Here is a 15,699-nt window from a genome sequence, read left to right as displayed (position 1 = left end):
TGGGGAGTTTTGTACCAGTGAAGTGGTCCACATATACCAAGGTTGAGAACTACATTCTTCATAATCCTAGGGAATTAAATAGCTGAACAAAACAGTTCTTTTTTAAACTGCCTAGCTAGCAATAAAAGAGCCTTAAATTAAACACTCAGATGTGGGAGCAAATTTTAGTTATTTTGCTTAAGGGTGTATTTGTAAAGGTCCTATAACCAGGAGTACCAGTAAAAGTGACAAAATTCCTTTTGTCTCCCAGCATGTTTAACAGTAGCTGTCAAGAGACTAATTGTAGATAAGAGTTTGGAATCTATACCAAATCTGTGCAATGTTAAGTTTAATATCCATTGTTCACAAAAATAGCTACTGGAAGAAGTAAGCTTTTCTTGGAGAAATCTTTTTTATTTTAAAGTACACATAAGGATTTCGAGATACTGTTTTTAAGTCCCTGTAATAAATAACAGTGCTTTTGATTAAATATTTACCAATTATAATTGCCTTTAAATTTTTTTCACCTTCCTTTTCTTCCATTCAAAATGAAAAATGGAACAGTAGAATTTTATTTTGTTTTTTATTATTATCTGTATTTTTTAATATGAAATTGTCAAATTGGTTTAGAATTTTATTTCTTTTGAGTGAAGTGGTTTACAATATATAGGATTTCATAGCTTTTTGTTTGTTTTCTGGGCTAATAGCTTAACAGTGAAGAAAGCATTCGTACCTCATTTTTTCTACTTGTACTATGGATGAGGAATTGGGAGAGGTATTTTAACGAATACTAATCCTTAAAAATCCTTAGTTAGAAAGTACTGTGTATTTTCAGTTATTATGCTAGTTATATGACCTTTTTCTATGTTTCTCTTGCTTTTGGTTTTTAGGGTAAGATAGCTGAACGTGGTACCCACCATGGTTTGCTTGCTAACCCTGGCAGTATCTATTCAGAAATGTGGCACACACAGAGCAGTCGTGTACAGAACCATGATAACCCCAAATGGGATGCAAAGGAAGAAAATATGTCCAAAGAGGAGGAAAGGAAGAAACTACAAGAAGAAATTGTCAACAGTGTAAAAGGCTGTGGAAACTGTTCCTGCTAAGGTGCATGAGACATTTTTTTGACACATTTGCACTGAAGCAGAATTGTTTTGTTAAAAAAAATCCTACATTCCCATTTTCTATAATTGTTCGTTTAGATAAGATTTATTTGAAAAGGAATTTGAGTTTTACATCTTTCACAGTCTGTTTAATGTGACATCTATATTTATTCCAAGATTATTTCCTTGTTACTGCCTTAGTTGTACCCAAAACATAGTTTTTGTTACTATTTGACTTTACCCCATTTCCATTTTTGCGGCCTAATAGCCATTTGATACCCATAACCAGATGAATTATATTGGCTTCCAAGTTTTTGTAGTTTTTTAAATCTCCTTTATGCTGATAATTTAGATGGAAATTATCCATTTCTTAACAAAAGAGGGTAGTTTCTCTGCCTCCCTCCCCACTGAAATACTACAATTATAGAAAGGGTGTTTTTAAAAGTATTTGCCACTGTGTATCTTTTGGAAGAAAAACCTTCCTTAATTCTCATGTATGTATGTATGTAGAATGTTCTTCATCATTAACTGGCATTCCTAGTCATGGGAATTTTATTTTTTCATCCAAATGAGGCATTGGTTTTGTTTTGAACCAAAATTTATGCCATTCTCTTTAAATACTTAAAACCCTGATGTAATTTGACAGTTGTCATCCTGGGAATATCTAAAAAGCTTAGGAAGTTAATTGCCTTTTTTATTTCTATCTTAACTATAGTGCTTTTGCTGTCTAAAGTTATACAAACAAACTAAATGGAATGTATGCATGCACATATGTGTGTGTGTGTGCATGCTCACACATGTAGATAAAGCAACAACCACTTAAAAATTATTAATGACCTTTAGGTAAGTAGGAGAAGATTTATGTATATGTACTCTAGGTGATCAGGACTTGAATCTGTGTTGACAGTTCAGAATTTATTACAAGATTTTTCCCTTCCTTTTCAGTAATGTAATAAGTTCCTTTAAGTGTGACATAACAAGGAAGAACCCAAACAAAATAATCAAGTTTTACCTGCTAGAAGTAATGAATAAAATGTTGGTAAATATTCACTTAGAAGCTCCTCTGTTTTCCAATTTGAATAGCTTCTTTTATTTTTGAAGAAGCTATTATCTGTTCATATGATTAGAGGTGTCTCTAGACCTTTGGATCATGTGGTCATTAACCAGTATTTTCAGCTAATGAAAACTTGAATTACCTGAAAAACACAGTTATTGTAAGGGCCATTAAATAAATCTTAAATATTTTTCTCTTAACTTCATCATATTAAGATGGTTCTATACAGTGAAATAATAGACAAAATGAAAGAAAACCTTCCTAGGATGATTCACTAAGAAACATCAAGAAAAGGGGCATTTATTATAGCATAATAATTTTACATTACAATATTGTATATTCATAATTTTACATTACAATACATATTCACATAAGACGTTATAAAGTATAAATTTTTAAATCAGTGTTGAAACTATTTTTTAATGGATTGAAATGAATAATCTACAGTTTTAGAGTATGGGCTCTGAAAATGGAGTAAGATGATAGGGTTTTATTCCTTATATTCCTTTTTTTTAAAGATTATATATTTTCTTCCTAAGGGAATCCCAGCTTACAACAATTAAGTTGAAACTAGGGAAATTTGGGAATCATAGAAAGGGAATCATAGAAATCATTTGAGCCAAATGCCTGTCTGAAGGTTTTTAACATAGAAATATCTTGGTGAGCAGATAAGCTGATTTGGAAATTATTGAACAGTTCATGTCTAAGGGTCAGCTGTGAGAACCAGAAAGAGGCCTTGGCATTTGGACAAACTCAAAGTATGCATTTACATTTCCTCTACAGGGATCTGCATGTATAATACACCTTAAGATAAATATTTTGCCTTTTCCCTTTAGCTGTTGACAATGATTGGTTGGCACAGATGGTTAGTTTAAAAATAAGTTTTGCTTTAAGGGCAAGATATTTAAAGATTTATGATTACTTGGTTCTGGCTCACTTTGTCCATATTGCCATCTTGCTCTCATTCTTCCTAATTGCTGGATGTGTCCATGAGTGGCAACTTTTGCCAATATATATTCATAATTTATATATACTTTGTAGCTTTATCATAGGATATTCTGTTTTGGATTAGTAGTTGAAAGCTTTGAAATATATTTGCATTGGCAGTTTTCTTAAATTATATAAAGTCCTTTCTCCCCCTGCTTTGAGTATATAGATTTTGAATATAAACTATACTAAATGACAATATTAAGTCAAATAAACAGGTTAAAACTGATTAGTAAGACAAAACTACTCAGAAAGAGAGGCTCTTTATCACAGTTTTATTGTTATAACAATTTGTGCAGATAATTATTACTAAATAAACTATGTCTTTGTGACTAGAAATGGGTAGCCCAGTGAAGCAACTCTTTTCTGTGGTGCATAGGGAGAACTGATATTTTGTCATTCACATATTCGAAATAAGTATGGATAATTAATAGACACTCTTGGGAGTATGGCCTTAGAGCCTTATGCAGAAGGTGAAAACTTGAACTTGTCTCAGAGAGAAAGTAATTGCAGAATTCATAATATGGGTAAAATGGTATTAAATTGTAGTGCTTTCACTTAGCATTAAGCTGTCATATTTTTGATGACCAATCAGTGAAAGGCAACTTTCCGTTGCCCCAAGTTTTTCAGTTTTAATGGTTAGAAAGGAAACCTTTGGGGTGAAGAAATTTCTTGACTGTAAAGCATGCATTAAGGTAACATTTTGATTAAAGTTGGAAATGAAGTGCTTATTTTAATTAAAAACAAGCAGGAACAGTTTTGGTTTAAAAAAAGCAGTGGATTATTTTATTATTTCCTGTTCTCACACAGCTACAGAAGAATGTTTTTTTCACTGATTACTTTCTATTCCATTTCACCTTCATAAAATCATAGGATTTTAGAGTTGGAAGGAATGTAGAGGTCTTTAATACAATTTCCTTTTTCTACAAATGAGGAAACTGAATTTCAAGTGAAGTCACTCAGCTTGCTAGAGGCCAAGTTGGAATGAAAATCCTGGCTCTTGACACCTCTCCATTTCTCTTTTTGCTGGACCACATTTCCACTCAGAAGTTAAGTTTAAAAATATATTGAAGGGTGAGATTTCCAGAATGGTGAAGTAAGGAGCTCAGTAGACCCTCTCTCCAGAAAAACAATTTAACTATTTGGAATTATTTTTGAAAAAACAATCATTTAAAGTTTCCAGAAAATGTCCAAAGGGCATATAGCAATTAGAAAAATACTGATTCAAGAAAACCTATTAAATATCAGTAGGAACAGCAAGAGTATGTGGCATTTGGAGAATTACCTGCATATCCTCTACCATACCAGGTCTATGTTATAGAAGCTCTACCTTGGGTGCTCTATTCTCGGCAGCTACGGTGAAGATCTTGGGAGGAGGTAGGGATCCTCCCCCCAGCTCCCACTCTGGGGCTGTGGTTTCAACCTGGCATGAGTAGCTGCCTGTATTTCTTATCCCCTCAACCCTGTGTTGCAGAAATTTATTCCACACAGGCACAGCCAAAAGGACTGGTGATCCCTTCCACCACCAAGCCTCCATTCTTTGAGTGGAAGCACTATTCTGTGTGCAGGCTGAGAATACTAAGGCCCTGATTTTTTCCACCCTAGCTTACTCAAAGTTTGGGTGTTCCACTCAAGGAGGAAAAAAACCCAGAAAACCAGGGACTTCCACCATGCCCCAGTGCTCACTCATAAAGTGGTGGTTTTACTCTAAGCCCCTTACCCCCAGCTTCAGTTTAGTGGTGCACAGCTTCTTTCTAAGTGTAAGGTATACAGTGAGGACAAAGAATTCCACCACTCTGCCTGAGGGAATTGACTTCATTTGAAATGGCATGGAGAACTCTGTCCCTAAGGACATTGTCAAAAACGAGATTTTGGTGGAGAGCAATTAGGAGGAGCTGGTGCAAGCAAAGCAGCAGAGCAGCCAGAATTTTAATAAAGAGAAACCAAGAGGAAACCAAAAAGAGCCCTCCTGGGAGCACAGTCAACTCAAGATTGAAAAGGCTGTATGCATGTGCTGGGCTACACCTACTCAGGACAATTAGAGCAGAACATGGGGCAGACTTAAAAGCATTTCTTAATACATGCAGACCCGTCACACAGAGTAAAAGCTTTGCTGGCACAGGGAACTTGACCAGACACTGAACAATAAATTGATCTGATCTAGAGGTGACTATTAGGAACACAAAAATTGCTCTGATCTAGAGGTGACTATTAGGAACACAGCCTTAAAAGTAAAATACACATCCTTGGCAATCTGGAAGACTATGTATTTGTGTAATACTGTGCTCTCCAGAACAGAGCAGGAACCTCCCAGCTACTAGTCCCTGGTTGAATGTGGATCAAAAGAAAACCCTCTGACATATAGCAGCCTCCAACCACATGCATGTCCAAGAGTAAAAATCTTGCCAACAAGTGCATTATGCCCACCCAGACACAACCCTTAGGTAGCTAGACTAAAAGAAATAACATCAGTCTGCACACACTGTGGAGCAAATAAACAACCAAGCAAATACCAATCCCCCAGAGGAGGAGGATCATTATCCAGGTTGTTATAAGATACTATTGTAAAATGTCTACTTTATAACAAAAAACTATAATAAATGCAAAGAAACAGGAAAGCATCACCCATACACAAGCAGGCAATAAATGCTACCTTAAGGGGTACAGATGGTGGATGTTGCACACAAAGGTTTATCAGTAAAGAAATTAGACATTATTTTAAAAGAACCAAATAGAAATTCTGGAGTTGAGAAGTAAAGTAACTGAAAAGAAATTTATTAGAGGAGCTCAATAGTATGTCTGAGCTGGCTGAAAAAAGAATCTGCAAACTTGGATCAATAAGAGATTATGTAATCTGAAGAACAGAGATTAAAAATAATGAAAAATATTTTCGAGAAATGTAGGACACCATTAAGAATACCAACATATTCATAATGTAAGCAGAGGAGAGGAAAGGAGAAAAAACATTCAAAGAGATGGATGGAAACATCTAAATTTGATGAAAAACATTACACGCCAAAAAAGATCAACAAACACCAATTAGGATGTTCAAAGCTAAAGATAAGGAGAAAATTGTAAAAGCAGTAAGAGAAAAATGACTCCTTACATGCAAGGAAACCACAGTATGATTAACAGGTAAAGTTTCATAAGGAACACTGAAAGCCAGAAGACAGAAGGATTTACATATTCAAATTTCTGAAATTAAAAAACTATCATTCAAAAGTCAAGTGAAATAAAGATGTTATAAATATTTATTTTTATTTTATTTTATTTTTCAATATATGAAATTTATTGTCAAATTGGTTTCCATACAACACCCAGTGCTCATCCCAAAAGGTGCCCTCCTCAATACCCATCACCCACCCTCCCCTCCCTCCCACCCCCGATCAGCCCTCAGTTTGTTCTCAGTTTTTAAGAGTCTCTTATGCTTTGGCTCTCTTCCACTCTAACCTCTAAGATGTTATAAAAAAAAAAAAAAAAAATCATTGCTAGTAAATATGTATTACCCAAAAATACAAAGGAAATTCAGGCAAAAAGCAGGTGACACCAGACAGTAATCCAAATACACACACACACACACACACACACACACACACACCACCACCACCACCACCATCACCACCAATAAAGTCACTCATTGTAGATATTAATAAAAGACGGTATAATTGCATGTTTTTTTCTTTCTTTTAGGAGAATTTACTTTTTTCCCCACTGGAAAATAATGTTTATTGAGATCCCACCAGCTGTACAATCTGCTCCTGACATTAAGCTCCTTCTTCCTTTGCAATTTAGTCTTTCTTAAGTGGTCCTATAAATGCTTTCTTCTCCACAGTCTGGAATTAGCCATGGCCAAACTTGGTGATGGTAGCAATGAACTTAAGATCAGTCTTCTCCAGGGCCCACCATTTGGTCTGCACCAGCAAGGACTTGCAGAGAGTAAGCACTTGCTTCTTGGTTCCCACCACACAGCATGACAAAGTCTCTGGTCACTTCACCATATAGTGGACAAAGCTACTCAGAGAGTTGATGCTCTTGTCAGAGAGATCATAATCAGTGGAAGCATTGTTCTTAATCATTTTGCCATCCTTGATGAGGTAGCCCTGGCCAATCTTGTAGATCTTTTTGTTGATCTCAGTGTGGTGATGATGGTAGCCTTTCTACCTAGCCGTGCCACAGAGAAGGCCACTCAGGCAAGATGCCATGCCCAATACAGCCAACCTTGTGCAGCCCCTGGTGGGTCTTGCAGGGTAGCTTCTTGATGTGCCAGCAGCTGGTGACCTCTTTGTAACCTTTCCCTTGGTGATACCAATGACATCTATTATCATCCTATCCAAAAACTTGGTTCACAGGCAGCTGCTGCTCAGCTTCTCAGCTACCGTACCTCCCTTCACCTTGATCTCCATGAGGTGGACCTTCTTCTGGCATAGAGGCAATCTGGCATGTGGTGATGACACAGATGAGCTGGTGGTACTTTTCTTCATGCTGTTGAAGTCCTGCTCTAGCTACTGCTTGCCATCATCATCCTGCCACTTCTTGCAGTTTTTAGTGAAGGCCTTAGAATTATGCCAGTTTTTATAGAAGTGCCTTCTGCACACCTAATGGATGTGCTCAGCAAAGATGGTCTTAAAGGTGTGGAGGCATTGGGGCGCCTGGGTGGCTCAGTCGGTTGAGCGGCCGACTTCGGCTCAGGTCATGATCTCGCGGTCCGTGAGTTCGAGCCCCGTGTCGGGCTCTGCGCTGACAGCTCAGAGCCGGGAGCCTGTTTCAGATTCTGTGTCTCCCTCTCTCGCTCACCCTCCCCCGTTCATGCTGTCTCTCCCTGTCTCAAAAATAAATAAACGTTAAAAAAAAAAAGTGTGGAGGCATTGAGGGGTTTCCTCATAGACCATGATGCCCACAACCACCATGGGTGGTGTCTCCACAATGGTCACAGCCTCCATAACTTCCTTGTTCACCTAGGATCATGGCCTGTTGACATCCCGCACAATGTGAGTCTGGCCCCCCTGTGAGGGGGACAGGCTTGGAAGAGCCATCCTTGGGAAAATTCTTCACCTTCCCATAGTGCCAGCTACTGCATTTCTAGGACACAAAACCCAGGGACCCATGCTTTGGGAGTGGAGAATTTCCTGTGAGACATTCTGCCACCTAATGCTGCCGGTAGAGCAAGAGAATTTTAGAACTTCACTTAAGTTGACTTAGAAAACAACCACATGAATCAATGTGTATTCTTTTGTTGGGGGTGGAAACAAAGCTCTCTGGGAATAATGAAAATAATTCTTTGAAATGAAACCATATGATACCTAGAATCCCCAAGAACAAATGAAGAGAGCCAGAAATAGTATATAAGATGATTAACATAACAAACTATGAATATAAACCTGCCCTCCTTTTAGATATTTTGAAAGATATAAGATCATATAAACTAATAGTTTTAACTATGTATTGTTGAGTTTGACATATATAAAAATGTATATGCATATAAATGTAATGTATAAATGTAATAGGTATAACAATAATAGTACAAAAGGTGGGATGGAAAGGAGCTATATAGGAGTAAAGGTTATATATTTCACTGGAACTAATCAGTGTAAATATGAAGTAAATTTTGATAAGCCTTAGAAAAACCACTAAGTAGCTTTAATATACTTGAAACATTGTAGAAATCAAAATGTTACACTGGAACATATCCACTTAATATAAAAGAAGACAATAAAGTAGGAATAGAAAAAAAGACCTGAGTCATATAGAAAAAATTAAAGTGGAAGATGTAACAATATTAGATATGGATTAAATAATCAAGTCAAAAGGCAGAGATTGTCAGATTGAATAAAAAATCAAGCTCCAACTTGATCCAATGGTTATCCTGTCTATAGGAAAAGAACTTCATATTCAAAGATACAAATCAGATGAAAATAAAGGATGGGAAATATACATATCATGCAAGCACCAACCATAAGAAAGTTGAAGTGTCTATATTAATATCAGACAAAATAACTTTAAAACAAATGCTACTAAAGATAAAAAGGTACATTTCATAAAGATTAGAAAGTCAATCTGTCAGGAAGATATAACAATTTTAAACACATATGCACCTAAGAACCTATCAAAATAGGTGAAACAAAAACTGACAGAATTGAAGGGAGAAATAAGACAATTCAACAATAATATTGGAAGATTTCAAGGCCCCAGTTTCAATGATAGATAGAATAAGCAGAAGATCAAGGAAACAGAAAACAAACAGAACACATATTCTCCCCAGCACATGGAACATTCTTAAGGATAGACCATATGCTAGGCCAAAAAAACAAGCTTCAATAAATTTTAAGATTGAAATCATACAAAAGATATTCTCTGGCTACAATAAAAATATTAGAAATCAGTAATAGAGGAGGAAAACTTGGGCAGCTCAGGAAGGAAATTAACACACTTTAAATATGTGCCAAGGAAGAAATCACAAGGGGAAATGAAAATACTTAGAGATGAATGAAAATCGAAAAAGAATGTATGGGATGCAGCTAAAGCTGTCACTCAAGGGAATTTTATAGTTATAAATGCCTGTATTTTATTTTTTTTATTTTTTATGTCTATTTTTATTTTAGAGTGAGAGCACGAGAGGGGGAGAGGAGCAGAGAGAGAGATCTTAAGCAGGCTCCACGTTGAATGTGGAGCCCAACATGGGGCTCAAACCCATAACCCTGAGATCATTATCTGAGCAGAAAACAGGAGTCCATGCTCAACTAACTGAGCCACCCACGCTCCCCTAAATGCCTATATTTTAAAAGAAAGAATGTCTTAAATCAGTAACCTAAACTTCTACCTTAAGAAACTCGAAAAAGAAGAGCAAACTGAGCCAAAAGCAAGCAAAAAAAAAAACAACTGTTTAGAGCATAAATTAGTGAAATAGAGAATAGAAAATCGGTAGAGAAAATTAACAGAACCACAAGTTGGTTCTTTGCAGAGATTAACAAAACTAAATTTTTTAAACTAGACCAGTAACAAAACAGTGAAGACTCAAATTAGTAAACAAACAAAAAAGAATGAAAGGATATTACTGCCAATTTTACACAAGTAAAAAAGACTGCAAAAAATATGAAGAGCTATATGCTAACAAATCAGATAACTTAGATGAAAAGGACAAATTCTCAAATACAAACTACTGAAACAGGCTTGTGAAGAAATAGCCAAGCAGTACAGATCTATAACAAGCAAAGAGATTAGATTACTAATCCAAAAACTACCCACAAAGAAAATCCCAGTCCTAGATGGCTTCACCAACTGAATGTAATTCAAGAAGAATTAATACCAATACTTAACAAAATTTTCCAAAAAATAGAAGATGAGGAATTTTTTTCCCAACTCATTTCAAGAGATCCTGATACCTATTGATGGATAGATGACTGATGATAGATAGATAGATAGATAGATAGAGAAATCCTCAACAAAATACTAGTAAACTGAATCCAACATTTTGAAAGAGTTGTACATTATAGCCAAATGGGATTTATCCTGGAAATGTAAGATTACTGGAATCCAAAATCAATGTAATATACTACAGTAATAAAGGACAAAAAACATATGATCATTTCAATAGATGAAGAAAAACATTTGACAAAATCCAACATCCTTTCATGATAAAAATACTTAATAAAGTAGGCATACGAGGAAACTTCTTCAATCTGATGAAGGCCATCTACAACAACCTCACAGTTAAAATCATACTTATTGGTGAAAAACTGAATGCTGTCCTAACATCAGGAATCAGACAAAACATCTACTTTTGCCACTTCTGTTTGCTGTTGTACTGGAGGTTCTATCCAGGGCAAATAGACAATAAAAACAGAGGACTCTAACTTCCCAAATGCAAAACTTATCCCAAAGCTACAGTAATCAAGATGTGTGTGGAACTGGCATAAGGATGGAAATATAGATCAGTGGAATACAATTGAAAGTCCAGAAATAAGCCATTACATTTGTGACCAATTGATTTCTGAGAAAGGGTGCCAACATGGTTAAATGGGGAAAGAAGATGCTCTTCAGCAAATGGTGCTGAGAGAACTGGATATCCACATGCAAAAAACCAATGTAAACTCCTTCACACCACATATAAAAACTAAAGTAGATTATAAACCTAAATGTAAGAACTACAACTATGAACTCTAAGGAGAAAACAGTAAATCTTTATGACCTTGAATTTAGTCAGTGGTCAACAGCACAAGCAACATAAGAGAAAATAGATAAATTGAACATAAGATTAACAACTTTTGTGCTTCAAATGATGCCATCAAGAAAGTAAAAAGAAAATAAGTGTTGGAGAGGATGTGGAGAAAATGAAACTTTCACACACTGTTGATGGGAATGTTGGTTGGTGCAGCCACTATAGAAACAGTATGGAGATTCCTCCAAAAATTAAGAATAGATCTACCATATAATCCAGCTATTCTATGTCTGGGTATTTATACAAAGAATACCAAGACAAAAACACTGATATGTGCCCCTATGCACATATATGCAACCGTATGTTCACTGCAACATTATTTACAATAGCCAAGAAATGGAAACAACCTAAACGATGGTCAATGGATGGATAGAGAAAATGTGGTATGTATACACACAATGGAATATTACCCAGCCATAAAAAAGAACAAAATCTTGTCATTTGCAGCAACATGGATGGACCTTAAAAGTATTATGCTAAGTGAAATAAGTCATATGGAGAAAGACAAATATCATATGGCTTTACTCACATGCAGAATCTAAGAAAAACAAAACAAATGAACAAACAAAACAGAAACTCATCGATATAGAAAATAGATTGGTCGTTACCAAAGGGGAAGAGGGGTTTGAGGTGGGCAAAATAGACTAAAGGGATCAATTATATCCATCAATTGTGAGGGATGGTAACTAGACTTTTAGTGGTGATCACTTTGTAGTGCATACAGATGTTGAATTATAATGTACACCTGAAACTTAGATACCAATTTTACCTCAATAAAAAATACTTTTAAAAAAGTGTGGGGTGCCTGGGTGGCTCAGTCAGTTAAGCATCTGACTTGGGCTCAGTTCATGATCTCATGGTTCATGGGTTCAAGCTCCACATTGGGCTCTGTGCTGACAGCTCAGAGTCTGGAGCCTGCTTCGGATTCTGTGTCTCCCTCTCTCTCTGCCCCTCCCCCGCTCTCTCTCTCTCTCTCTCTCTCTCTCTCCCTCCCTCACTCCTCTCTCTCTGTCTCTCTAAAACATTAAAAAAATTTTAAGTGAAAAGATTCTTAGATTGGAGAAAATATTTTCAAATAATATATCTCATAAGGACTGTATCCAGAATATATAAAGAATATATAAATGCAATTATAGTCAATAATAATAAATCTAATAACCCAATTAAAATGGGCAGAAGATCTGAATAGAAATTTTCCAAAGATATACAAATATCCAATAAGCACATGAAAAGTTGCTCAACATCATTTGCCATTAGGGAAATGCAAATCAAAACCACAGGGAGATACCACTTTACACTCACTGGATGGCTATAATAAATAAGAAAAAATAAGAATGTTGGTAAGGATGGGGAGAAATTTGGACTTTCATACATTGCTGGTAGGAATGTAAAATGGTGCAACTATATTGGAAAACAGTCTGATAGTTCCTCCAAGCTCCACTCCTAGATAGTAACATCATTCAAAATAGCACAAAAGTGTAAACAACCCAAATGCCCATCAACTGATAATGGATAAATAAAATACTTTATATCCATATAATGGAGTATTACATGGAAATAAAAATAAGTAATGAAGTACTAATCCATGTTACATATCGGCCCCATATATTGTATTCTTCCACTCTAAAACATGCAAATCTATAGGAATAGAAGGTAGGTTAGTGGTTGCCTAGGGATAGGAGTGTGTGGCAGAGGAATGGGAAGTTACTGCTAATGGGTATAAAATAAGGATATTGACTACAGCCTGTGTTATCATGTGGCTCATGACACAAGAGGTCTTTTGTACATATGCTGTGCTGGTTTTTTTTTTTTTTTTGGTATTTTTTTTTTATTTTTTAATATATGAAATTTACTGTCAAAATGGTTTCCATACAACACCCAGTGCTCATCCCAAAAGGTGCCCTCCTCAATACCCATCACCCACCCTGCCCTCCCTGCTGTGCTGTTTTAACCTTAAAAAATAAAACTGTCCATTATTTTACCAGCAAAATGTAGGTTTATTCAGGAATAGCAGATAATTGCAATCTAGGAAAAGCAAGCTATGACAAAATCTTAGGCAAGTCCACCCAACAAAGGAGTGGAATGCTCTTTTATAGAGGAAAGTGAGGAATTGGGAAAGCTGTTTATAAACAGAAAGTTCATTGGAGTAACCTGGGAGTTCTAGGTATAGTGGCTTTTCATTGGATGAGATGTTGCTGGTAGAGGAAGAAGTCTTTCTTCCTCCTGCTGGGGTAGTAAAGTAGTATCCATGGTTCAAGGTCCCTTCCTGTTGGGTCTGCAACTGACTGTGAGTGGTAGGGTGTGAGAGCTCCCCATGCCAAACCTCCCAACTCTATTTTAGTGAGATTTCCCTTTATTAATTTTCACATTTCCCTCTTTTGATCAAGATCTTTCTTTGAAAGCATCACTGATCAAGAGTCAGGTCCTTTATATTTAGTGGGTTTTTTTCCCACAGTTCCAGGAAGGACCTTTTCTGACTGTCATGTCCTACATCAGAGGGAAAGTGCGTAATAGAAGTAAACCACTTAAGGCCATTTGTGAGTAACGAGGAAGATTAGGAGGGAGAATCTCTCAGGCACTTCCCATCTAAAGTCTACATCTTCTCAAGGTCATAAGTATTGGAGATCATCTTGAAGCATCATAATCTTACTGGGTACATCTTTTCTACAGAAAAAAAAAAGGTTCAACGGTCAACAGACTACAACACTTAATTATACAGGACAGAAGTAGCATAGCAATTCCAAGTTATATATGATAGTTCTAAACCAAGACTCTACTTTTGAAAGTAGCCAACTGAAACATCTATTGGCACTTACTACAACTTAGGGGAGTAAGTTTCTCCCTATAAGGGTAAACCTGGAGTCGTGTATGCCTCCTAGAAGTCTCTGCTTAAAGCAGCAATGAAAGCAAAATAGTGAATACTGCAGGAGCACACTGAAAGGATTAACTGAGTGCATTTGGGAAGATACAGTACAGGCATAAACATGAAGAAATAGCTGGTGCACTTTTTATATAACAGCAAAACGTCAAAGACAAAGTATTTTTACCTTGAATGTTTAGAACCATATGTGTTTTGTTAATATAGTATACAAGCTTGTAAATTCAGAGACCATGAATTTGGATAAGAATCCAAAGTTAGTTAAAAGTTTAGATGAAAGAAAGACTTTTGTGAACTCTTAACTTCCAAACTTTCAGAAAAGACAAGTGAGAAATAAATTTGTCACGAGACATTGATGATGCTGTTTCCAAGAGGCCATAATTATAGGAGAAGTTTCCTCCTTTTATAAGAGTATGGGGAATGCAGACAAGAGCATTTTCTTTCCACAGGAGAGCTAGAAGATGTGACAGTGAAAAAAAAAAAAGGTATACAAGCCTAGTCCAGATATCTTGGGAAAGCTGTCTCATCAGATGTCATCTGCCTCAATTCCAGGAAGCCTTTACTTTCAGGTCACTAAATGGTGTGCAGGTTCAGTCAGGGTTTGGTTTTTTTTTAGATGTGTCACATAAATCCTAGAGTCTATTTCCTGAAGTTTGATGGCATACAGGTTGGTTAGCAGTTCTTGATGAGGGGCTTTCCAGCAAGGTTGAAGGGTGTTTATGGAGGTGTCTTTTACAACAGACATAAGCTCCAGGTTGCAAGGTGTCATGCTTAAGGTCATCTCCCAGGAGTGCACTGTGAAAAGATTAGTCTACGAAGCATAGTTATTTTTAATAGAAACAATTAAGACTTTACAATATTAAAGCATATCTCCCTTTATCAACTGTGGGTCAAAAGGAGGCAGGGGCCAAACGCAGTGGACATCCTATGACTATCTTAAAGGGTGAGAGTTTATGAGTTTCCAAGGGAGTACATCTGAGATTTAGAAGGACCAGTAACCAGGCTTTGCGCCAAAGATTTTGGAGAGTTACTACAAATTTTGCCAATTAAGTCTTAATAGTGCTGTTAGTGAGTGTGACTAACTCTGAGAATTGAGGGTGGTATGGCACAATGAAAGTGTTATAACACCAGGCAAACAACACAATTGTCAAAGCACCTGACCAGTAAAATATGTTCCTCAATCACTATAAAGTTCAAGAGGGGTTCCCCAGGAATACTCATTTCTAACAGAATTTTAGCCATGGAAGTGGTGTTGGCCTGTCTACAAGAGAATGCTTTGGTCCAGTGAGGAAACATACAAACCATGACTAAACCATGTACATCCATGAAATGGAAAAGCTGTGTGAAATCCATTTGTACTGTTTTTGGATTCCCTGGTTTGTATTTTGGACAGGTGGAACAAGCAAAGTAGGCACCTTTTGCATCCTGATTAACTTTTTCCCACCAATATTGGTTCATGAATGCTATCATTTTGTAAGTAGAT

The 15,699-nt window shown here is 36.4% G+C and overlaps 1 protein-coding gene and 1 pseudogene across 2 annotated transcripts in view; one reads left to right on the top strand and one right to left on the bottom strand.

Moving 5' to 3' along the window:
• The window catches only part of ABCB7 (ATP binding cassette subfamily B member 7), a 157,701-nt gene extending 154,239 nt beyond the window's left edge, over positions 1-3,462 (top strand). For both annotated transcript variants that reach the window (XM_058714548.1, XM_058714547.1), the window contains one exon: positions 870-3,462. In XM_058714548.1, the coding sequence (XP_058570531.1) occupies positions 870-1,085 (216 nt within the window). In that variant the 3' untranslated portion in view covers positions 1,086-3,462. The remainder of the gene's footprint in view (positions 1-869) is intronic.
• A 3,425-nt stretch (positions 3,463-6,887) lies between these two features.
• Positions 6,888-8,260, bottom strand: LOC131502659 (large ribosomal subunit protein uL3-like; annotated as a pseudogene).
• Between the last annotated feature and the right edge of the window lie 7,439 nt (positions 8,261-15,699).

The sequence above is a fragment of the Neofelis nebulosa genome, chromosome X (genome assembly GCF_028018385.1).
Source record: "Neofelis nebulosa isolate mNeoNeb1 chromosome X, mNeoNeb1.pri, whole genome shotgun sequence".
In the NCBI taxonomy this organism is placed as follows: Eukaryota; Metazoa; Chordata; class Mammalia; order Carnivora; family Felidae; genus Neofelis; species Neofelis nebulosa.
The sequence above is the reverse complement of the archived record's forward strand: the minus strand, read 5'-3'. Positions and strand labels throughout refer to the sequence as shown.